The 26,401-nt window shown below is 39.1% G+C and overlaps 1 protein-coding gene across 5 annotated transcripts in view; it reads left to right on the top strand.

The window, feature by feature from the left end:
• Positions 1–26,401, top strand: part of LOC126484370 (E3 ubiquitin-protein ligase CCNB1IP1-like) — a 210,970-nt gene that overhangs the window by 104,134 nt on the left and 80,435 nt on the right. For all 5 annotated transcript variants that reach the window (XM_050107855.1, XM_050107879.1, XM_050107871.1 and 2 more), the window contains 2 exons: positions 14,655–14,865; positions 14,947–15,038. In XM_050107855.1, coding sequence (XP_049963812.1) covers positions 14,655–14,865; positions 14,947–15,038 — 303 coding nt within the window. The remainder of the gene's footprint in view (positions 1–14,654; positions 14,866–14,946; positions 15,039–26,401) is intronic.

The following is a 26,401-nucleotide window of genomic DNA, read 5'->3' as shown; positions in this document are numbered from 1 at the left end:
ATGAGCGGGTAATATTTGTAAAATTTGAAATTTTCCCGACAAATCAACTGTTCAAAAAGATTTTGGGCTTGCAGCCGGTCGTCGTAAACTTCATTCCTTGATATTTCGGCTGGACAACTGCCAGCCATCTTCAAGTGAGCCGAACGAGGACTGACGAAGACGTTCTCTGCTCCAGCTTATATAGTGCGCTGATAGTACTGCTGCGGATGTGTTGCAGTCACGGAGACAGAAGAGCCTCACCGTCCAGCACAGCGCCTTCGGTGGTGGAACTGCAATACTCAGCTGCTGTCGGTATTGTCGCTGGCCACAGCTATCGAAGTCTTCTGCTGTCTTCGTCTCGAGCAAATTTTGGAAATGACGGGATTCCATGTGTTGTTGAATTGGTAACCACTGTCACGGTTCATTAGATTTCCCGCAATGCGTATTGCAATGGGTTCTTTGATAATGGAGTCCTAAAAAGTTGTTGCTGTGGCCAAAATCGAAGTTTTGTCGTACTCCATTGAATGTCCGTTAGAAATACAATGTTCTGCAACTGCAGACTTACTGGGTTGCAGTAGGTGAGTGCAAGGTTGATGTTCTGTACAACGCTCTTCCACTGTACGTGTTGTCTGCCCTATATAGGCCATACCACATTGATATGGTAGTTTGTAAATTCCCGCTTTCCACAGTAAGAGATCATCCTGCACCGATCCCACCAAATCCGAAATCTTAGAAGGCGGACGAAAAACCACTTTCACATGAAAATTATTAAGAATCCTCGCTGTCTTGAAGGAGATATTTCCAATGAAGGGAAGAAAAGCTAGGGACTTGGCTGGCGCGTTCTCCTCTTTATCCACTTCCCAGTTCCTGGCTCTAGTTGAGAAGGCCCTGTTAATTCGCCGGGTCGAGTACCCATTGTCTCTGAACACCGTCCTCAAATGTGCAATTTCCTTAGGGAAATTCTCTGCATCCGACACCGTATGTGCCCTGTGCACAAGGGTTATAAGTACACTCATCATCTGGGATGGGTGATGGCAACTTTAAGAATGCAAATACAAATCAGTGTGATTGGTCTTACGATAGACAGAATGTCCCACCATGCTGTCACTCTTCCGTTTAACCAAAACATCCAGGAATGGAAGGCAGCCATCTTTCTCTAGTTCTATAGTAAATCGAACATTCTCATGGATGGAGTTAAGATGATGAAAAACTCCATTAACTTTTCTTCTCCATGGGGCCACACTATGAAAGTATCATTGACATATCTCCAAAAAACAGTTGGTTTACAAACCGCTGATTCAAGTGCTCTCTCCTCAAAATCCTCCATAAAACGGTTAGCCACCAGAGAAGACAGAGGGCTGCCCATGGCGACACTGTCAGACTGTTCAAAATATTCTGTCTATCGTAAGCCCACTCACACTGATTTGTATTTGCATTCTTCAAGTTGCCATCAACCATCCCAGATGATGAGTGTACTTAAAATCCTTGTGCACAGGGCACATAAAGTGTTGGATCAGAGAATTTGCCTAAGGAACTTGCACATTTAAGAACGGTGTTCAGAGACAATGGGTACTCGACCCGGCAAATTAACAAGGCCTTCTCAACTAGAGCTAGGAACCGGGAAGTGGATAAAGAGGAGAACGTGCCAGCCAAGTCCCCTAGCTTTTCTTCCCTTCATTGGAAATATGGGGAGTCATTCCAATGTGGAAAGGGTCCTTCCGGATGCCATGAAGGGCACAGGGTGCACCCATCTGCAGGTGGTCGCTGATGTCGGCACCAATGATGTGGTGGCGCAGTGGTTAGACACTGGACTCGCATTCGGAAGGACGACGGTTCAATCCCGCGTCCGGCCATCCTGATTTAGGTTTTCCGTGATTTCCCTAAATCACTCCAGGCAAATGCCGGGATGGTTCCTCTGAAAGGGCACGGCTGACTTCCTTCCCCATCCTTCCCTATTCCGATGAGACCGATGACCACGCTGTCTGGTCTCCTTCCCCAAACCAACCAACCAACCAACCAACCAATGATGTGTGTCGCTATGGATCGGAGGAAATCCTCTGTGGCTTCTGGCAGCTATCTGATTTGGTGAAGACTGCCAGTCTTGCTAGGGGGATGAAAGCAGAGCTCACCATCTGCAGCATTGTTGACAGGACTGACTGTGGACCTTTGGTACAGAGCCAAGTGGAGGGTCTAAATCAGAGGCTGAGACAGTTCTGCGACCATGTGGGCTTCAGATTCCTCGACTTGCGCCATAAGGTGGTGGGTTTTCGGGTTCCGCTTGATAGGTCAGGAGTCCACTACACACAGCAGGCGGCTACACGGGTAGCAGGGGTTGTGTGGCGTGGACTGGGTGGGCAACAGCCTCAAAGGGTGCGGGGCAAAGTCAGGACATGCGGGGACCAAGCAGCAATCGGTATTGTAATTGTAAACTGTCGAAGCTGCGTTGGTAAAGTACCAGAACTTCAAGCACTGATAGAAAGCACCGAAGCTGAAGTTGTTATAGGTATGGAAAGCTGGCTGAAGCCAGAGATAAATCCTGCCGAAATTTTTACAAAGGCACAGGCAGTGTTTAGAAAGGATAGATTGCATGCAACCGGTGGTGGTGTGTTTGTTGCTGTTAGTAGTAGTTTGTCCTGTAATGAAACAGGAGTGGATAGTTCCTGTGAATTATTATGGGTGGAGGTTATACTCAACAACTGAGCTAGGTTAATAATTGGCTCCTTTTACCAACCTACTGACTCAGCAGCATTAGTGGCAGAACAACTGAGAGAAAATCTGGAATGCATTTCACATAAATTTCCTGAGCATGTTATAGTCTTAGGTGGAGATTTCAATTTACCAGATATAGACTGGGACACTTAGCTGTTTAGGACGGGTGGTATGGACAGAGCATCGAGTGAAATTATACTGAGTGCACTATCCGAAAATTACCTCGAGCAATTAAACAGAGAATCGACTTGTGCAGATAACATCTTGGACCTACTGATAACAAACAGACCCGAACTTTTCGACTCTGTAAGCGCAGAACAGGGAATCAGTGATCATAAAGCCGTTGCAGCATCCCTGAATATGGAAGTAAATAGGAATATAAAAAAAGGGAGGACGGTTTATCTGTTTAGCAAGAGAATTAGGATGCAGATTTAAGATTAACTAACAGATCAAAACGAAAATTTCTGTTCTGACACAGACAATGTTGGGTGTTTATGGAAAAAGTTCAAGGCAATCGTAAAATGCTTCTTAGACAGGTACGTGCAGAGCAAAACTGTGAGGGACGGGAAAAACCCACTGTGGTTCAACAACAAAGTTAGGAAACTACTGTGAAAGCGAAGAGAGCTTCACTGCAAATTTAAATGCAACCAAAACCTCTCAGACAAACAGAAGCTAAACGATGTCAAAGTTAGCGTAAGGAGGGCTATGCGTGAAGTGTTCAGTGAATTCAAAAGTAAAATTCTATGTACCGACTTGACAGAAAATCCGAGGCAGTTCTGGTCTTACGTTAAATCAGTAAGTGGATCGAAACAGCATATCCAGACACTCTGGGATGATAATGGCATTGAAACTGAGGATGACACGCGTAAAGCTGAAATACTAAACACCTTTTTCCAAACCTGTTTCACAGAGGAAGACCGCACTGCAGTTCCTTCTCTAAATCCTCACACGAACGAAAAAATGGCTGACATCGAAATAAGTGTCCAAGGAATAGAAAAGCAACTGAAATCACTCAGCAGTGGGAAGTCCACTGGACCTGATGGGATACCAATTAGATTCTACACAGAGTACGCCAAAGAACTTGCCCCCTTCTAACAGCCGTGTACCGCAAGTCTCTAGAGGAACAGAAGGTTCCAAATGATTGGAAAAGATCACAGGTAGTTCCAGTTTTCAAGAAGGGTCATCAAGCAGATGCGCAAAGCTATAGGCCTATATCTCTGACATCGACCTGTTGTAGAATTTTAGAACATGTTTTTTGCTCGCGTGTCATGTCATTTCCGGAAACCCAAAATCTACTCTGTAGGAATCATCATGGATTCCGGAAACAGCAATCGTGTGAGGCCCAACTCGCTTTATTTGTTCATGAGACCCAGAAAATATAGTATACGGGCTCCCAGGTAGATGCCATTTTCCTTGACTTCTGGAAGGCATTCGATACAGTTCTGCACTGTCGCCTGATAAACAAATTAAGAGCCTACAGAATATCAGACCAGCTGTGTGGCTGGATTGAAGAGTTTTTAGCAAACAGAACGCAGTATGTTGTTGTCAATGGAGAGATGTCTACAGACGTTAAAGTAACCTCTGACATACCATAGGGGAGTGTTACGGGACCATTGCTTTTCACAATATATATAAATGACCTAGTAGATAGTGTCAGAAGATCTATGCAGTTTTTCGTGGATGATGCTGTAGTATACAGAGAAGTTGCAGCATTAGAAAATTGCAGCGAATGCAGGAAGATCTGCAGCAGATAGGCACTTAGTGCAGGGAGTGGCAACTGACCCTTAACATAGAAAAATGTAATGCATTGTGAATACATAGAAATGAGGATCCTTTATTTTATGATTATATGGTAACGGAACAAACACTGGTAGCAGTTACCTCTGTAAAATATCTGGGAGTATGCATGCGGAACGATTTGAAGTGGAATGATCATATAAAATTAATTGTTGGTAAGGTGGATGCCAGGTTGAGATTCATTGGGAGAGTCCTTAGAAAATGTAGTCCGTCAACAAAGGAGGTGGCTTACAAAACACTCATTCGACCTATACTTGAGTATTGCTCATCAGGGTGGGATCCGTACCAGGTCGGGTTGACAGAGGAGATAGAGAAGATCCAAAGAAGAGCAGCACGTTTCGTCACAGGGTAATTTGGTAAGCGTGATAGTGTTACGGAGATGTTTAGCAAACTCAAGTGGCAGACTCTGCAAGAGAGGCGCTCTGCATCGTGGTGTAGCTTGCTGTCCAGGTTTCGAGAGGGTGCATTTCTGGATGAGGTATCAAATATATTGCTTCCCCCTACTTATACCTACCGAGGGGATCACGAATATAAAACCAGATAGATTCAAGCGCGCATGGTGGCTTTCCAAGCGCGCATGGTGGCTTTCCGGCAGTCGTTCTTCCCGCGAACCATACGTGACTGGGACAGGAAAGGGAGGTAATGACAGTGGCACGTAAAGTGCCCTCCGCCACACACCATTGGGTGGCTTGCGGAGTATAAATGTAGATGTAGATGTAGATGTAGATAGAGAGATCTGCAGGAGATCTGTTTAGCAAGAGTATTAGGATGCGGATTTTAGACTACCTAACAGATCAAAACGAAAATTTCTGTTCCGACACTGACAATGTTGTGTGTCTATGGAAAAAGGCAAGGCAATCATAAAATGCGTTTTAGACAGGTATGTGCCGAGTAAAACTGTGAGGGACGGGAAAAACCCACCGTGGTTCAACAACAAAGTTAGGAAACTACTGTGAAAGCGAAGAGAACTTCACTGCAAATTTAAATGCAGCCAAAACCTCTCAGACAAACAGAAGCTAAACGATGTCAAAGTTAGCGTAAGGAGGGCTTAATAATTTTCATGTGAAAGTGGTTTTTCGTCCGCCTTCTAAGATTTCCGATTTGCTGGGATTGGTGAAGGATGATTTGTTACTGCGGAAGGCGGGAATTTACATAATACCATGTCAATGTGGTATGGCCTATATAGGACAGACAATGCATACAGAGGAAGAGTGTTGTACATAACATCAACGTTGCACTCACCTACTGCAAGCCAGTAAGTCTGCAGTTGCAGAACATTGTATTTCTAACGGACATTCAATGGAGTACAACAAAACTTCGATTTTGGCCACAGCAACAACTTTTTGGGACTCTATTGTCAAAGAATCTGTAGAAATACGCATTGCGGGAAATCTAATGAACCGTGACAGTGGTTACCAATTGAATAATGCATGGAATCCCGTCATCTCCAAAATTTGCTCGAGACGAAGACGCCAGAAGACTTCAATAGCTGTGGCCAGTGACAATACCTACGGCAGCTGAGTATTGCAGTTCCACCACCGAGGGCACTGTCGCTGGGCAGTGTGGCCCTTCTGTCTCCGCAACTGTAACGCATCCGCGGCAGTACTGTCAGTACACTATATAAGCTGGAACGGAGAACGTCTTCGTCAGTCCTCGCTCGGCTCACCTGAAGATGGCCGGCAGTTGTCCAGCCGAAATATAGCGCAATGAAATTTTCAATGACTGGCTGCAAGCCCGAAATCTTTTTGAACAGGGTAACATTTGTTAATTGCATACCATATTTATGTTGTGTGTTACAAATGTTGCTCAATGTGACCACCATCTGCATCCATGACAGCCTGGAACTGCACAATAAATATCATTTCACAATTGTTTGCAGCAATTTTGGACATCGGACTATGGAATGGTCAACTGTTATGATACAGCTTATGCACTACTTTAAGGTCATACGTTGAGTCCAGAAATCACAGCCATGGCAACAGTAACAACTTGTATAATTAGTGGCACAATTGGCTGTTGACCTCTCCCAGGAGTAGTTCCCAAATCCCAGTTAATTCAAACTTCTGAATCATGTTCTTCAACTCTATTGTGGAAGGGGGACCTCTCTGCATACTATAAATATGTTAGTACTCGCAAAGAGCAGCAACACTGTTGTTGCTGTTTTGACAAAATAGATTGATGAGTAAAGGTCTGCTCACCTTGTCCAGACCCATGTTGACTGACTGCAACTGTAATGCATACAGATGCCTGTATTTACCCCTACGTCATAGTATCAGTACCGTCACCTAATGACATGTCATACACTAATACTACAGACAGCTCAAATATTGTACCATGCAATCTGAACGTCATTCCTATAAAGTTGGGTACCAATACAGTAATAAGTTTTCTGCCTACATCGGCTCAAGTAGCAAAAGTTTAAAGCCATCACGTACTCCTAGAATAATGTGTCAACATTCAACCCACATTCAGTTACAGTACATGTTCACATTTTTTCAAAATGTTATCATCATTAAGATACTTTGCTCACAAAATTACTCTGTCTATGTGATCTGAAAAAAGTTTCTTACTTAAATGGCATTCATTACATATTGGTTGAGCAGTAGTTCAAATTGTCAACATGCATAAAATTTTATATTAAAATCTTTTATCATAATAGGGTTTCCAAAAATATTTCAGTTTTATTCAATTGCTGACTAAATATATGACAACAGTTACTACCAAGTCTAATATGATTTTTACCAAACATATGCAAATTCCTAGTAGTAGCTCCCTAAATAATTTTGAAACCGTGTACAAACATTTGCATGAAATAATACAGCCCAGAAACTAATAACTACATTAAATGACATAATTTCTCCAAGATATTTACTAGTCAGAAAGTCTACGACTGAAAATCCATTCCAAGGCACGATAGCATTTCTCCAATATGTAAGAAATTGTATAAGAAAGCATAATAAAGTTGCAAATTGTATTAAATCATGTGTGTATATCTTTTCATCGAATTATACAAGAAAAAACGTGAAGCATGTCTAAAGTTAAATTCTTAAGTAATACTTACAACCAGAAACAATGAACGGCATTTTCCATTTCAAATTAGCATAGTAACTTCCAAAATGAGACACAAAAATGTAACCATACAACTTTCTAAACACCTAGACAGAATGTAAGTACACAGTACACTTAAGCCTATTTCATGCAAAAAAAGGGAAAATCAACAAAGTAATAAAATTATAATATTCTCTATTTCTCTTCATTGTAGAACCTTTTTCCTTAGTATAAGTCAAAATTTTTAGTTCTGACATGTCATGTAATAGTGACCTCTTATTTGTAATAATTATCTTTCTGTACATTACAATTTGCCTACAAAAGTTGGTTTCTACTCTGCTTCAATGACATTTTCTGTTTAGTGTAGATAGTCTCTGTGATATTTCTTTTCATTTAATATTTTGATTAAATATTTATTAGTCCACTTATCTGCGAACTTTTTTAGTTGAAAAATCAGCCAGTTTCAAAATTTGCTATATCTCGTCTCAAATTTTCATAATCGCTTTCCTTAGTTACAAGTACTTCACCATGACTTTGTATCACATGGTTTCAAGAACAAAATTTACTAACCAATTACTTTCTAAAACATCATCATATGTCTCCCTTGACATAAACGTAATTACTATTGTTATCTTCATCATCATCACAAGCCCTAACACATTGCCATTAACCCTGTCCTCTTACCGTATATTCTCTTTATCTTATAAGTCACTTCAAAACTTCATCAACACAGTAAACTCATCTTAGAGAAACATCATGACAGCAGTATTATAACATTCACTTCCAATACATAGAGTGTACAGCCAACTGATTGTGTAAGTTTAATGTAAAAATCTTGGCCATATTTCAACTACCTTCTTCTTCAGAAGGAAGGCACACAAATTACATGACGTTAAAATTGTAAACATCATGTAATTTATGTGGCAGTCTTCTGAAAAAGGTATCCTTGGTGGTATTGAAACCTAGTCAAGGTTTTTACATTAAACTTATGCAATCGGTTGGCTGTATACTTTATCTATTGAACATGTATCTAAAGTTGCTGCTGTTAACTGTGTTTAAAATTGTGGAACATTTGCTTCCTCACCATCATATTACAGGTAACAATTCCAGCAACATCATTAGTATATGCTCATCACCACTTACTTCATATGGATTAGGACAACAGCATTTCTACCTCATTAGGTTTTTATTAAGTTGATTACTCTGTTTTTTTCCATCAAGTTTTTTTCCCCTCTTGCAACTACTGCTAAATACTTCACTTTGTTTGAAATAGGTTTTACTCAAAATACTCACTTTAATTCAGATCTCTGCCTCCAATATTACCTTTAATGACTTCTGTGATTATTATAGCATGCCAGTAGAAACCCAACTGGCTCCCTGTCTAACCATAATTTTTCCAGTACTGAACATAGTTTATGCAAATTACTCTGAAAATAATCAAAACTTCTGTTATACACATCACTACAAGCATTCATTGGAAATTGCCCATATTGCTAAATAAAACAATGGAAAATCCAGGATGGAACAATGACAGTATTATGAAAAGAGTGGATTGCTACTCACAATATAGTGGAGATATTAAGTGGCAACAAAAAGACTACTAAACAAGTAAGCTTTCAGCCAAAAGTCCTTCTTCTGAACTAGACAGCAAATGTACAGACATTCATGCAAATGCAACTCATCACATATGACTGCTGTCTTTGGCTGCAAAGGCCAGCCTCGGCACCCAAAGACACATAATCAGTAGTGGTGGACAATACTGAAATGATCTATAATTAACCTCCAACCTGGACTTCAAGCAGTACCATACATTGACATGTACATAATACAGTGCTTTTATTCAGTTCGTGTGGGTGACGGTGCAGCAACAGTATCTATTTTTGAGATAATGCTGTGTGGATTAATGTCATTGAAGCAGAATAGAAAGCAACTTTTGAGGCAAATTGTAATTTACAGAAAGATAATTATTACGAATGAGAGGTCACTATTACATGACATGTCAGAAATAAAATTTTTGACTTGTACTAAGGGAAAAGGTTCTACAATGAAGAGAAATAGAGAATATTATATATTTTATTACTTTTGATGATTTTCTTTTTTTGCATGAAATAGGCTTAAGTGTACAGTGTACTTACATTCTGTCTAGGTGTTTAGAAAGTTGGATTTTTCATTTGCATGAAGAATCCAAGGACAAAAGTTTAAAAGAGTTCAAGGGATGTGAGATAACTGTTGCTGCACCTCAGTCAATAAGCGAATGAATACAGAGTCTGTGATGTTCAACAGTTCACAGTTAAGGATATCTTTGCTAAACAATGAGTTTTATAGTCATAAAAGTGGAGTCTGCAGATGTAGTTGGTCACCTGCAATTAGTTGAAGTAAGTATTTCAAAGAAAGCCAAATAGTGTACTGAATTTTATGGTTGCATGATCTTGAGCCGTAATTCAAATGTAGGGAATATCATCCAAGTTTTATTCGAACCTTGCAGCCTTATTTTGTTACTATAATTCAGTAATACCTTCCAACAAAGGATATGATAAACTGACAGTAATATCTGAAACCATTGGGCTTAATGAACTCTACTTGACTGATCATCCAATAGTACTAATGATGAAACAACCCATCATTGACAAGGAAACAAGTAATTATCAACAAAGTGAGCAATGAAGAGGGACCTCACAATGTATCACACAGATGCTGTTAGCCATGCTGTGGATTTGTTTGTATATCTTTCCCTCAAACAAGCAATGATATAAGCACTTTATAGCTTTCATGCCTTCCACACTAAAATTTCTCCAATGATCAATCACTTGCTGATTTTGCTCCTTTACAGAGAGATACAGCCCATAAACCCAGCTAGCAAACAGATTTCCTGTGATGTAGCTACACATGTCCCTGTAAACTTGTGACTGGCACCAGGAATCAGTTGCAAAGCAACACCTCTGTCATCACCCAGTATTCTCAGTTCTGTTACCTCATGCCCCGACATCCATCACCATTCTTGCCCCATGCCCCTAGCTTCATTAATTTTCCTTTCACACCCTCCTCTCGTTAGTCGCCTCTTCCTCTGTTCTGTATCCCCCCCCCCCCCCCCCCCCTTCCCAGTCACTGCTCCATATGATTGTGTGCCTATGCACAAGTCCACATGCTTGCAGCCAGAATTAGCCCATCAATGCCACATTTCTACTGTGTGCACCTGCTGCCTCTCCCTCCCAACTGTTACCACATTCCTCACCCCTCCTTCCCACTCTCTTCCTCATTTCTCACTTTGCCCACTCCACTTGACACAATTACATGCCACAACTAGTTGCAGTGTTTGCACATTTTAATCAATTGGGACAGTGTAGTCGTATGCTTGTGTATGTGTACTCTTTTGATCTGAAGGAGGATTTGTCTGTAAGCTAACAACATTCAATCTTAAAAATTAAACAAAGAAATTTGCCAAACACCTGTGCAAATTGAGAAGTTCTTTCACTTTATTTTCGCTTGCTATCAGTTTTGGCAATCAGTCTTGTTTATGTGCCTATCAGTGACTCAGTGGCTCAGCTGTTCAGTGAGTTGTTACCTTTACATCTTAAGTTATTTATAATTCATTTATGACTTTGCATTACCATATTTACACTAGCACAGTTCAAATTAAGAAACTAATCTACCTTCAGAGAGGATACTGTAAGGGAACATTTGTCTGCACTGACATAGAATCACCACTTTCCAGCACCACTCATTCTAATACTTTTTAATAGTGTATGGGCCACTTGAACAGGTCACCTTCATCTTTCCCACATGAGTTTTGCCTTATCCTTATATTGCTGATCAAACTCTGATCTCAAATGAGTTTTTTTATAACGGCTTTACGATTGATATGATTGATGAACTATCCTGAAAATCATGGGTTGGTGACGAAGTTTAGTTCCTTACAAACCAACAGTTATAAATAGCCAAGAAAGTCATTAATCCATAATGTTTTGCTGTTGCCTGTGTGCTAAAGGAAACTTTCAACATTTCAGAGATACACTTAACAAAACAATTCTGAAGTCAGTCCAATGCGAGACAGGTTCCATCCCAAAACTATTACATTCTCCATTTCTGACACTACTATATACTGCAAATATAGCTGGTAGCAAAAATGTGAGTCTCGGTCCTAGTAACATAAAATGTATGTACAAAAACAGGAAAATTAACATTAATCAATGGAAAGACTTTACAAAGGAACTGACCAGGTTGCATGATGCAATAGACATAACTTTATGCTTTGCAAAGAATTCAGCCTATACCTAAAGATAGAAATGTAGCCACTAATTTTAACATAATGATAATAGGAAACTATAGTCAAACTGGTGTCAACGAAGTGAATGTTTTATGGTTGACATTGACACAGAATATAAGATCTTCATGTTCTGAAAATGAACAAATAACTTACATCATAAAACTTGGCCAAAATCTTATTTTACTTTTGTTTATAGAATTAAGCCTGAAATCCTAGTATGTGCTTTAAAGCTGGTGTAACGGAATAAACATTAAAGTCATGAAAAAGGAGTACTGGGAATGCCATAATGTGATATATGATGAGCAGTTCGTGCACTTATAGAGACACTTTAGAGCTAACAGAAGTCAAGAATAACCTCTCTTAAGAATGGCAGAGGAAGAGATCTAAATTGGCCTCATGCTATTTAATACAAGGACAAAAGTCTTACAAGCAAGAACATTTCCTGTTTTTCTAATGAAGTAATTGATCAATTCAGTAATAAGTCCATGAAATAATGCCTCAACCTCGAACTAAATCTCCATGATATATGGTGTGTTTCAAGAAAAAATTATTTAAAATAAAATAAATAGATCACTTATATTTACAATTGTTTTATACCAACTTTATTCTGCATTTTGGTTTGTCAACTTAAGGTACTTGCAAGCACTGTGATTTGTTGTATCATTTACATCTCCATGTATACTCTGCAAACCAATGTGAGATGTATGGCAGGGGACATATCCCATTGTACCCCTTATTAGGGTTTCTTCCTGTTCCATTCACATATGGAGCACGGAAAGAATGATTGTTTGAATGCCTCTGTGTGAGCAATAATTATTCTAATCTTATCCTCACAATCCCTATGTGAGTGATATGTAGGGGATTTTAGTATACCCCTAGAGTAATCATTTGAAGCTGGTTCTTCAAACTTTGATCATGGACTTTCTCAGGACAGTATATGTTTGTTTTCAAGAGTCTGCCAGTTTAGTTCCTTCAGTATCTCTGTGACCCTCTCTCATGGACTTAACAAACCTATGACCATTCGTGCTGCCCTTCTCTGTATATGTTCAATATCCCCTGTTAGTCCTATCTGATACGGGTCCCACCACACACTCAAGCAATATTCTAGAACTGGCCACATGAGTGATTTGTAAGCAATCTCTTTTGTAGACTGATTGAACTTGCTCAGTATTCTACCAATAAATTGAAGTCTACCACTTGCTTTACCCACGAGTGAACCTATGTGATCACTCCGTTGATATTATATTCATAGGATACTACATTTTTGTTTTGTTTTGTGAAGCGCAATATTTTACATTTATGAACATTTATAGCAAGTTGCCAATCTTTCCACCTTGTTGAAATCTTATCAAGGTCTGACTGAATGTTTATGCAGCTCCTTTCAAATAATAATTCATTATAGATAACTGTACATCTGCAAAAAGCCTGATTTTACTATTAATGTTGTCTGCAAGGTCATTAATATACAATATGAACAGCTAAGGTCCCAACACACTTCACTGGGGCATGCCTGAAATTACTTCTACATCTGACGATGATTTCCATCCAAGATAACATTCGGTGTCCTCACTACCTAAAAGTCCTCAATCCAGTCACAAATTTCGTTTGATACCCCACCCATATGATTGTACTTTTGACAATAAACGTAGCTGCAGTACTGAATCAAATGCCTTTCGGAAATAAAGAAACACTGCATCTACCTGTCTGCCTTGATCCAAAGCTTTCAGTATGCCATGTGAGAAAAGTGTGAGTTGGGTTTCACATTGTTGATGTTTTTGAAGTCTATGCTGGTTGGAATTGAGGAGGTTATTCTGTTCAAGATACCTCATTATGTATGAGTTCAAAATATGTTCTAAGATTCTAAAACACATCAGTGTCAAGGATACTGGATGGTAGTTTCAGAATATGTTCTAAGATTCTACAACACATCAGTGTCAAGGATACTGGACGGTAGTTTTGTGGATCAGTTCTACTAACCTTTTTGTAGAGGGATGTGACCTGGGCCTTCTTCCAAGAACTGGGCATGGTTTTTTGTTCGAGTGATCTGCGATAGGTTGGAAGAGGGGCTATCTCACTGCAAATTCAGTATAGAATGTGACAGGGATTCCATTGAACCCTGGAGCTTTGTTCAGTTTTAACGATTTCAGCTGTTTCTCACACCACTGACACGAATACTTATTTCATTTATCTTTTTAGTGATTGACAGATTACACTGGGGCAGTTCTCTTGGGTTCTCCCTTGCAAAGAAACATTTGAAAATGGAGTTAAGCATTTCAGCTTTTGCTTTGCTACACTTAATTTCAGTTCCCGTCTCATTTGCTAGGGACTGGATACTAACTTTTGGTGCTGCTAACAGCCTTTACAAACAACCAGAATTTCTTTAGGTTCTGCGAAAGGTCACTTGACAATATTCTCCTATGGTAGTCATCAAAGGCATCATGCAGTGCTCTTTCGACATGAAATGATGCTATAAATCTGAGGCAGCACAGTGATATTCTGCTATAAGAAACAAAAATATTGGCAAAAAACCTCTGTTAATTCCATTTTGTACTAAGAGAATGTATGGAAATTAGAAAGAAATTGCTTAACAATTATTTCATTATTTTTCAGAACCAGAAACGTTTTTCCTTTGCTTGGGTAAATATCTCGTGCAGTGTTATTCATGTGTGCAGATAGTTAAAGCACTGGCAACATTATTTTTTAGTTAAATATCTGTAGAACAAGTTTTCCTTTGATAGCGGGACATATAAAATAAATAGCAAAGTTTTGATCAGTGATTAGAAACAGCAGCTGACCAGAAAAAAATATTCTTGTATTGAACTGCGTACTAGCTTTGACTAAAGATGTATGATTCCAGATGGTTTTAGCTGGATTGCGTCCTGAAATTGTATTTGATATTTCCAATCGTGCTTTGGCATTTTGGAGTTACCAAATTTACATGGAAATTCTCTATCAGTCATCAGCAGCAAAGAGATCAAGAGACAAAATAACACAGCTTGAAGAATATTATGAAAGTATAGTGATAAAGCTGAAAACAGATATTCAGGCTCGTCGTAGAAAGGAAGAAGGCAAGTTTGCATTTATAGTTTTTTTTCTGGCTTTCTCTGTGAAGAAATGCTCTCAAACTTCTGGTTGTTATTTGATTACAGAACTGAAGAAAGAATTAACTAAACAGACTCAAAGATCAGAAGAATTAATAGAACGACTTAATGAAATGCAAAGGCAGTTTAATTCTGTGCAAGTAAGTGCCAAGTTCTCAAACGATACAATATTCATGAAAGTGTATGTGTGTGGTGTTAATAGTAATTTACAAGTATCTGAGGAATTGTTTCCTTCTTAATCAGTCAATTTGTTGCCTTCTGTATTTTGCTGCATATTAAATACTGGATTTAGCAGCAAAATTTTAAGCATCTTGAAATCAACTCTCATTAATGAAAACTAGCATTTTACGACACTGTAAAATATCTCCAAAGAGTTGCAAATTTCTTAGAAGCTCAACATTGTGAGTGGAGAAGTTAATGAAAATATTTTTGAGAGTCGGCTTTTTCCTGAACAACAAAAGGCTCATAGGCTTAAAAAGCGCTATTTGTGGATGAAATATTCCACCTCTAAGTAGAGTGCCCTCTTCGTTGTTGATCATTTGTAAGTTAAAACTACACCCTGAATCTGGACTCAAATTTGGAGATCTGTCTTTTGCTATGAGTGACTCCGTATCATGTGGTATAGGTATTCCCACTTGACTATATCAGATATTCTCCAAATTTTACATGCAAGTTTGCTAAACAACCAAGGTAAGACATTCAAATTGCAAGCTCACAAAAGTTAATATTTTGTGATTATAAACCTCTGAAGTAAAGGTGATAAAAAGTCACAGTCACATTTCAAACTTTTTGTCCAAGTTTGATGTGCTGTAATTCAGTGAATAATTATTGTGAAAATACAAAACTTGATGAAATGGTTGAATAGTTCAAATTGCGCACATTTTATAAATTTTATGTCATTTTTGTGCTCCAAGTGGTAATCAGTCATCAAGTTGTTAGCTACTTTTTTACTGTGTGTAATATGTTCTAAAAAGTTGAATAACTGCCATGTTTTATTTTTTATACAAAGCATAGTGAACTTGTGCATTCATTTACCAATGCTCCAAAAAATTGTGAGACTGTAAAACATGATGCTATGAAAGAGTGATTTGCATGGGGTACTGCTGGATACTTGTAGAGCTTGAGGGGAAAAAACAGTAATGTAAATTCAATATTTTATAGAGAGAAGAACATTGTTTCAATTGGTGATTGACCTAAGGTAGGGTCGGATGTCTATTTTGATACACAAAGGTGTAAAAGTTACTTATTTTTGCAGCAACTTCTTCTTCGTCTTCTTCTTCTTTTGTGTATGAGTCACTATGGACTAAAGTTGTTTCAGTTGTTTCATTTGTTTCTCCTTTCTTTTCTTCCATATTTCTCTCATAATTTCTTGAAGTTTCTCTCTCCTTTCTTCTGTCCAAGTATTTCCATTCTTCTTGGGGTTTTCATGGAAACCTATGGATATTGCAGTATCTTTCTGTAATTAATCCATGTACGTTCCAACTTCTTTGCACCTTAATAACTGTCCAGTCTTATTGTCAGTCTGCTGGGATTCATTCTTTTGTTTGGCTGTGGACATGCAAAGCTAACCTTTCTTTCCTAATTGTGCCTGAATTTTTGAGTCTGTGTATAAAGTTCACTATTATTATGTCTTCTATATTGTGATTGCTCTTTAAGTGGTTCCAAGATTTTCATGAGTATTTTACTTTCTGTGATTTCCAGTACTTCCATTATTATCTTTTTGTTTAGAGTCAAACATTCATCTGCAAAAAGTACTTCAGGGCTAATTGCTGTAGAGTAGTGTTGAAGTTTATCATTGAGGGGTATTGATTTCTTATTATATATAATCCTTAGTGAGGTAATATGTTGTTTTCATCTTACTAACTCTTGCTGTAATGGTTTCTTCCTCCAAAATGTCTTGTTCAGTTACTTCTCCTAAATATGTGAACATGTTAGATCTCTCAATTTTTCCATATTTAGTTTTTATTATCTTGAGGGCCACTTTAATGTTCGTCATTAATTTTGCTTTCTCAAAGGAGTTTGTAAGTCTCCTTATTCAGCTTGGTTTTTTCAGCACTTCTATCAATCCAGTGGCTGTTTCCATTAAGTCTGAAAAAATAGCTAGGTTGTCACTTTTGTAACCTAATCTCACTGATTTGGCTTTCTCCTAATAACATTCTTCATTCTCATATGTCTTGTAGAACACAATTAAAGAGCAGCAGGGATGGACAATCACCCTGTCTGACTCCAGTTTTGATTGCAAAACTTCCAGAAATTTCTCCTATAAATTTCACTTTAGTGTCTTTCTGTTTGCTGAATTAGAGCTGTGATTTTACTACGCAAGCCCAGTTCATGGAGAATTTCAAACTGTGACTTGATACTGCTGAGTCAAAGGCTTTCCTCAAGTCAACAAAGGTGATTATGAAATTTTTACATCTTCTTTCAAAAAACACATTTATATTCAACAATTTGAGGGTTGAGTTGTTGTTCTGCCCTAGCAAAAAATGCTTTTGATAACCAGTAGGAGAGAAATGTCTCTAGCTGTCCACATTGGTTTCATCACCTGCTTTGTGCAATGGGTGGATCAAGACTATCTTTCAGTCTTCAGGAATCTCTTCTGTTAGTCAGATGTATTGGATGATTTCAGTTATCTTGTTCAGAAATTTGTTGTTTGAATATTTCTCAAGTTCTGCAATTGTGCAATCCTTCTAAATGCTTTCTAGTTTTTGAGGGATTTGATGGTTTCCTTGATTTCCCCATTCTTTGGGGGATGTGAGTCCAGGTACAGAGGGTATTCTCATGTAAAGTCAAATCTTGATTTAGGACTTTCATAATTTAGTAAATTTCCAAAATTCTTTGCTCAAATGCCATAGTTTTCTTTGTTGTTATGATATTTCCTCATTTTGTTCTTTAAAGCAAAGGTTTGTTGGAAAAAATTTACTTAAGCTTCTTTTGAAAGTCTAATAGACACTTCTAGTATTGTTCATTTTCAAGTCATGATCTATTGGTTTAATTAGTTTTTGTCATAATTTCTCTTAATATTATTGATCAGTTTGGTTGATTGAATCTTGCCATGCTTTCCACATCCTTGTCTTTACTCCATTTTAGCCATGCATTTTGTCTTCTTATCGCTGCTTTGTTACATTCCAAATTTCGCTATATATGTATTTTGATGTCAATCAAGAGAATTATTTCTTTTATTGTTTGAAGAAGAGCATGTGCGATGAACTGTTCCTGCAACGCTCGGCAAAACATCATCATACAGAGTGCGATGCCACTACCCGAATTTACTGTATTATTATTAGACCATGCTGCATCAGACTTGCGGAAAGCGGCTCTCGTTTGTAATAGGTTTGAATAGACACCCTATGGTGATCCAACTACTACACGAAATTTTTGGAATAAATAATGATAATGGCTCGTACAAACTTATCTTTACGTCTACATTTGATTATTAGTAGCACTGATAATCTCTTTGAAGTGACTGAACAAGGAGCACTTAATTCTGTATGTTTGATATTGCCTAGCAGGAGGACATTATTCATTTAAAACAATACCACAGCCTGAAATCATTTCACAATACATAAACACACATGATAAACACTTGAACTTGTTTTAGGTTAATGTAAACTACACAAATTGTAATTACTGAATTTAATGTTATTGAGCTTGCATTGTGCTGAAGGCACAATGTGTACTGTGGTAGCAGCAATTTCCTTGAATGCTTAATTAAAGAACAATATAGATCTGCTTGTCAATATAGTTACTGAAAACACTAATTGAGGATCATGTTGCTCAGATGGAACTGAGTAATTTTTGACTATGGCAAAGTACTGCAGAGCCACCACATCGAGCTGGATTGTAATTAAGGTGGCACAGTACCTGGTATCTTCCATCCATTGCATGAAGCGGCATCTACTGGCAATTTCGGCGTTAATTCCAACTATTTTCTCTTGTAATATAGCTACGCCGATACTCACGGACCATAACTTTACACTGATGTTGCAGCACATAGATATCACTGGATATGGGGTAATAATGAGCCAAAATATTAGCATCTCAAAAAGCTTCAAGGCCACCACAATCAGCCTGATTGCCCCATACAACAGCCAATGTCAGCCATGTACTACCTCCGAACACTGCTTGTACATCACAAGTGAAGTTCAGATGCAGTCCATGAAAAACATTTGGTCCTCCAATCAATTGCTGTTTATTAAATTGTCCAGCCAAGTCAATATCAATCGCCTTCAAACTGCGATACACAGGTACACTGCGCCGCCTTTAAATAATTGATTACACTCAGGGAATGCAATTTAAACCACAAAATTATTATTGCCTCCAACCTTTACACACTGTAGAGAACTTGGTTTGACTATTACACAAACTGATTCACAAAATATAAATGTACTGGTAATGGCGTTGGTATAACAACCACTGTTCGTAATAATACTCTTGTAAGATAACTTCTAGTTTGTTGCTACCGAAGTGAGCTCACCAATGGACCTCATCAGTTATTGAGATCACAATATGCCATTGGATGCGGCTATTGGTCCCTTCACACCTCGTCATTGGCACAAGCAACTCGTCGCAATTAACACAGCATTGCACCATGCAGTGCCATGTACCTCAGAGCGGGAAACTGTACTATTTTGCCGCTCACAGCCCATCTCCGTCGAAATACTGCGTCTTACAAGCCTTAGTGTCCATTTAGCTTGTAACCATACGTTAAACGAAGTCCATATCTGTTTTCAGCTCACTTCTAAATGGTCTGTTAGCAACGTTACTGTAGCACACACCGGCAGTCACTTTTATGCCACTTGTTCTGCCTCAGAGCTTTGCCAACTTACTTCTACTGCCAATATTACGTGCCAGCCTGTACACTGTTCTCATTCTCGGGGATTCCCCCCACACCTAAACATTATTTTACATTACACCAAGTTCTCTATTTACAATTAAACATACCATAGCATTACAATATTCAATTACAGTCATTTTCATATATTAAAGTAATATTACATTTATATTTTCACTACACGTAACAATATTATTTAGTTTAATTCTTTTGTTATTTCGCTGTCAGAGTGCAGCACAAGCCGGACACTGTCTCCTGCGTAGTGTTCTTTAATTTAGCTGCCACCAGGTGGAAGCACTTCCGCTTTGCCTTCGATTCTGGCCCACAGATGGCATAAGCGTCCACTTCCTCTACCGTTGCGCCTTGACTATGCCTGGCATTCTCTAGACGGCACGTTGTCACATTACAAGAGGGAAGCGAGTCCAGGCACTGTTTCATAAGAAGATACATTTTGAACTTAGGTGCGCTTATTGAGGAAGCTAATGAAGTGGAAGAAGCCAGCCAGCAATATTACAGCACCGCTAGGCTCATGCAGGAGGTGACTGAACAAGAAAAGCTGAACAAATGAACTCGTTGCGACCTGCTGCTGTCTTTTCCGGGGTGCAGGTGCTGCTTTGGAGAAGAACTGGCAGCAGACTCTCATAAATACCCCAATATCAGACCCGCAGTCTCAGATGTTCAAATGCTCATCGACATTCTCTGTACACGACCATATTGGGGTACGTATGTGGAGCTGAACACCATTGTCTTAATCAGCTGTTAACTTTGAGGTGAAGACCACTGCAGTGCAAGATGTAGCATCTAGTCACCTTCCAAGGACTTTGTCTCCAATAGTTGCATTTGACTGCCTGGTCTGACAATTATATTCAGACAACTTGGCATTTTTGCACTTTTGTCTCCCCTCCCACGTTACTATCTTGTTCCGGCGTGGTGGGTTGCATGTTTGAGAGTGGACGTGGGGCTGTCTGGTCTCTCTGTTGCTGTACACTGGTTCCTGGGAGCCTTCATAGTCACTGAGCACTACCCAGTGCAGGCATAGTTCAACTTCGGCCTTGTTAGTTGTTATGGTTTAATCACCATCTATCCCAATGTGTTTTCAACCAAACTGGGAGGGGCAGCTTCTATCACACTTTGCTACCAATGTGCAGTCGTCTTTGCTGGCCACATACCATGCTGCCTTACATCAGCATCTCCGCTGTTCTGCTGATGAGGAACACTGCTATTCTGAATTGCTTATGCTGTCCCCATCCATGGCTGCCTGTGTGGGGCCTCTCAACAGTGGCTGTTAATGAAAAACAGTTAGCACTTTGGCCAACATTCCGTCAGAAGAACTCTACCACTTTTGGATGTGGTCACTGCCATGTCTGTGTTGTCAGCCGCCATTCATACCATTAACAGACAGTGTGGTGAGTACAGTGGCTTTTGACTGTGGGTGTTATAGCAAATTGATGGGTTTTTGCCAGGTGTTTACTTGTGTTGGGATATGCATTGTAAGGAATATGCATTGTAAGAAAAGTTAAACTAGATAGTGTTCTGCAATAAAAAAAGTGTTAGTTTATGCTCTTTGGAATGGACAATATCTTTGGTGGTGAGCACGGAGTATGGCTCACTGTTTTTAAGTATGTAAAGTTATAGTCATGAGTAGCCGTTAATAGGGGAAGGTTATGCAATAATTAAAAAATGCCTTGCTAGTGATACATTTAAATGTTCCTATCATAATTCAGTTTTGTTCTCTCGTCGTTGTTAGGTTGGGTGTAATTGTTAGAGGGTCAACCATGTCAATACCATGGGAGAGTTATCCTGGATGAAATGTTGCAAATTTTTGCAGGCCAAGTAGTGCAGCAGCAAGTACGCAATCCAAAAATGTCTAAGCAAGTAAAGCCTATGGAAGAAGACAAAGCAAATAAAGCAGAGAAAGTTGAGGCTGCTCAAGGAAAAGAACTTAGCTTTGTGCGGTAGAGTTACTCCAGAGTATGAAGAGAAGATGCAGCTGGAGTTGGGTTGGTGGGTTAAAAATGACCCGTATGTTCTCTGGAAACAGTAGTATTAGGCTTTACAGGAGGGTTGAGAGATAAAATAAGTGACAGGAAGTCCTTTCTGAGAGTATTTGTATGGAGTGAGGCCATATATGGAAGTGAAACATGGACAATAAACAGTTTAGACAAAAAGAGAACATAAGCCTTTGCAATGTGGTGTTGCAGAAGAATGCTCGAGATTAGATGGGTAGATCATGTAAATAATGAGGAGGTATTGAATAGAACTCGGGAGAAAAGAAATTTGTGAAACATCTTGACTAGTAGAAGGGATTGGTTGGTAGGACACATTCTGAGGCATCAAGGGACCACCAGTTTAGTACTGGAGGGAAGCATGGAGGGTAAAAACCATAGAGGGGGACCAATAGATGAATACAGTAAACAGATTCAGAAGGCTGTAGGTCGCAGAAGTGACTTTGAGATGAAGAGGCTTGCACAGGAGAAAGTATTGTGGAGAGCTGCATCATGCCAGTCTGTGGACCGAAGACCGCAGCAACAACAACTTGCACAGAAGTGGGGAATAAGAAGAAAGAAGCTAATAAGTGCTGTGAAGAGTAATAAAATTACAGAAGTTAAGGAGATGAGTTTATCAGCTCCAGTACCTTGTGAAACTGTGGACTCTGAATTAGCAGTAGTGTCAGATGAAGTAAGTGTGTGCTGTACTGAAGTAAATGAGAGTATGAGTTGCAACATGTGTGATATTAATTTATGTGTAGTATTATCTACTCTATTTGGTGATAATACATTTTGTTTGGAGGCCATGGAGCCTGGGCCAGATGTACATGGGAGTACATGTGCCAATTTTTTTGGCACCCAGGGTGTAACTCCAGATGGTAATTTTACTGTAGGTAATGTGAAGGATGTACAGGAATCTGTTGAGGGTGTTAGTCGTGATGCAAATGTTGTGGACAGTTAAGTGGTACTGACACATTTACTTCTGAAGGACATAGATTCGTCACCACCTGTGGTGGTGCAGCCTCCTCAGAAGGCAGAGGGGAGGGGGATATGGAAGAGGAAAAATGCATCTAAGACTAATGGAGAAAAATGGCAAGATACCATTCTTAGATGTTTATGTTGAGCAGAAGGCAGGAGGCCGGCTTGGTCATTCAGTGTACAGAAAACCTACACAAACTGATCGATATTTGAATGCCAGTAGTTTTCACCACAGTGTACATAACAAAGCAGTCCTGAGCATGTTAATACACAGAGCCAAAGTTATTTCTGATGACGACCACCTTTAGTCTGAATTGCAGCACTTCAGGTACATGTCCAGGGAGAATGGCTATAGCAAAAGGGAAATTGCAAACACTTTCAGGTGTCACCAAAGGACACCTTGTGAATTGGCAGAAGAAGCCAAGACGGCAGCTTTCCTGCCATACTGGGGATCAATGAGCAGCAAGTTAGGACGTGTACTGCAGAGACATGGATTGAGACCAGTGCTCCAGCCCACCCCCAAGATATGACATATGTTGCACCCTGTTAAAGATGATATAGCTCTTCATGAGCCCAGTGTGCATGATGTCCCTTGCAAGTGCAGCAGGATCTAAATAGGTTAGACAATTCGTACAGTTGTGGAGCGTTGTACTGAGCACAAGAGACATATTAAGTAAAGGGAGCTCGACAAGTCAGCCAGAGCTGAGCATTGCTTCGAAAATGGACACAAAATGCAGCTTGAGAATACAAGAGTCTTGGCTCTTGCATCAACATACTGAGACTCCATTATAAAAGATGGGGCTGAGATTAGAATGAACAGAAACAGTTTCAACAGAGACCAAAGCTACACACTGAGTAGGGTGTGGGGGTGAGCTTTGGATGTGGAAAGGAAGTAATGGCAGATGCTTAACACTTGTAGGGAGGTGGACGCAGCAGCTTCAATGTGGTGCCGGGCCCTTGTGCCACTTGACATCACTCAGTCCCGCGGCACGCCGGAGCTGCTTTGAGATGCCCAACTTGCCTTCCACACACATTTCATTTTGGCCCACTCTGATTGGTGCCAGCGACGATATTCATAGATATATAAGTGGCAAATAGTGCCAACCCCGGCAGTCAGTAGTTTTACACATGACGATGATGGTGTAACTAGCCATTGAAAGCTCATGAATTTTATTGGAACTGACACAGCTCAAAAACCAAGAAGATTTTATCCAGCATGGATATTATACCATTAGATGACCGGAAATCTGTTTTGGAATCAAAAATTTTGCAGCTGACAGTGAAGGCTATTATTAAATCTGGGACATTTTTCATAACCCTTTTCCATGTGTTTCCTTTGAAAATTTTATATCTCTCTGCCGAAAGGCATGCTCATCTGTAAATCTTGTTTTTGTACTGCTGTAACAAATATGTTATGTTTAGTGAGAACAGCTGTCATATGTTTTATATTTCCTGGTTTTCTGAAGTTTATTCATGTTAACTGTTTTGCTTGGCCTGATTTTGTTCTGCTTGTTTCCCGGAAGCTACCAATTCTTTCCAGCATGTTGTTGCAAGTTGTCCAGAATCTGATGACATGCTTGTACTATACATGGCAGCAATGTATTATTATTTATCAAGGTATTTTTTCATGAATTTCACCTTCATATGCCACAACTACTGTAAAACCAGAACTCATAGGACTTTCAGGTTTCATAAACAAGCTACTATACAATAAGATCACAAAAGGAGAGTTTCGCAACTAAACTTCCAGAAAAGATTATGCAACTTTAAGTGGGAGAAATGTTTTAGTGATGAAATTTTTAGATGACTTTGAGTATTGCTTTGAGCAAAGGTAGTGACTCAAATGATATAAAACTTAAATGTGCACAAGGTAGGCTATTCGACCATCTTGCCAAGTTTTGCAGCTTTTCCACAGTTAATCATCTCGTCACAATTAATCAGTGAAATGCAGCGATTCAAAATTGACTATAACTTTTGAGATGTCACTGCAACATTTTGTCAGCTTTCACTTAAAGAGTCTCATACTGGTGAAGCATTAAAGTTTGTGGACTAGAAATTTTTGTATCTTCCATTGACCATTTGGCAAACTTGCACACAGAATTTGAACGTTAGTCAAGTCGGGAACATCTGTAGAGCTAGACCACTTCATATGAAACCACTGCTCTTCCAATTGCCACACCATAAATGGGCTCATGCTTCAACTTTTCACCATCTCTCTTTATTTTCTTTAGTTAGAAATAATGAAAGAATAGATCGCTACGCTCCATACAGAGGAGATGCAGACAGGCACGACAAAAAGACTGATAATGTGTGAGTTTTCGGCCAAACTTAGGCCTTCTTAAATGGCCTTCTTAAATAAAAGACACACACACACACACACACACACACACACACACACACACACACACACACTCTCACCTAACACTTACGCACACAAGCACAATTTGTATACACATTGCAACCGTCTCTGGCCACGGCTCCAGTGGCTAGAGACAATGGTCATGTGTGTGTGACTTGTGCTTGCATGAATGAGTGCATGTTGCCTATTTATTTTAGAAGAAGGCTGAAAGCTCACATGCTTAGCATCTTTTTGTTGTGCCTGTCTGTGATTCAACCTCTCTTCTATATGGTGAATAGCAATCTAACCTTTTCATATTGTCATCATTCCACCTTGGATTTTCCATTGTTTAATTTATTTTGTAGTTTTATTTTATGATTGAAAAATACTATTTTGGATTTTCAATTTAAATGTAATCTCTGTCTGGCTCTTATTACCTCATCATAAATGTAACAGTTTGCAGAATAATTAGTGATGTTTCTTTTTTCCTTAATGTATCCTATTGACTCGTGTGCACCTATATGCTCACATATAATAGTAAGGATATCTGACTGTTTAAACTGATTCTTATTGTGAGTGTTGTTACAATTTTTAATTACTGTTCTTATAGGCTCTATTCCAGTGTTCTAGTTATTGAATAATCAAAAAAAGGATTTCATATGTAAGAAATCAGAGTACATAACGATGATCTGTAACAACAATGCCTTATTTGTTTCACACTGCGGGCAGAAGATGCCAGTGAAACTATCTTTGCTAGTGATCATGTGATGATTCCTCTTAACTGACAGCTATTAGTCATCCATAGGAGTTTGCTTTTGTTACATAATCCATAGAGTTAACATTGTGTTTCATTTGATAGTGTCATTTTCCCTCTCTAAGCTAAACTTAATGACATTGGTTTTGCTTATGTTGAAAGTTTTTTTATTTCACACCGACCAGTTGTGAATCTCATTCGGAGTTATCTAAGCTGAGTTTTATTAGTGACCACAATGTTGTTTTCATCAGCAAACATAATTATTTTCCATCTGTTGTCATCTGTGGAACAGCCCCAATATTCTTGCACTAAGGAACTTAAGTTTTAACATGATGTGATAAATGTTTTTAAAAAAAATGATTACTACTTCCTATTGTAGACTGTTTTCCAGAGAACAACAAACTAAACACTGCTGGCTATACAAATCATACCTAGATCACTTTAAATAAATGTAGAATTAATACAATAAATCTCAACTGCCCTGATTACCTTTGGCAGACAACTGACAAACTAAATACACTCCTGGAAATTGAAATAAGAACACCGTGAATTCATTGTCCCAGGAAGGGGAAACTTTATTGACACATTCCTGGGGTCAGATACATCACATGATC

Source organism: Schistocerca serialis, chromosome 1, assembly GCF_023864345.2.
Source record: "Schistocerca serialis cubense isolate TAMUIC-IGC-003099 chromosome 1, iqSchSeri2.2, whole genome shotgun sequence".
Taxonomy (NCBI): Eukaryota; Metazoa; Arthropoda; class Insecta; order Orthoptera; family Acrididae; genus Schistocerca; species Schistocerca serialis.
The sequence above is the reverse complement of the archived record's forward strand: the minus strand, read 5'-3'. Positions and strand labels throughout refer to the sequence as shown.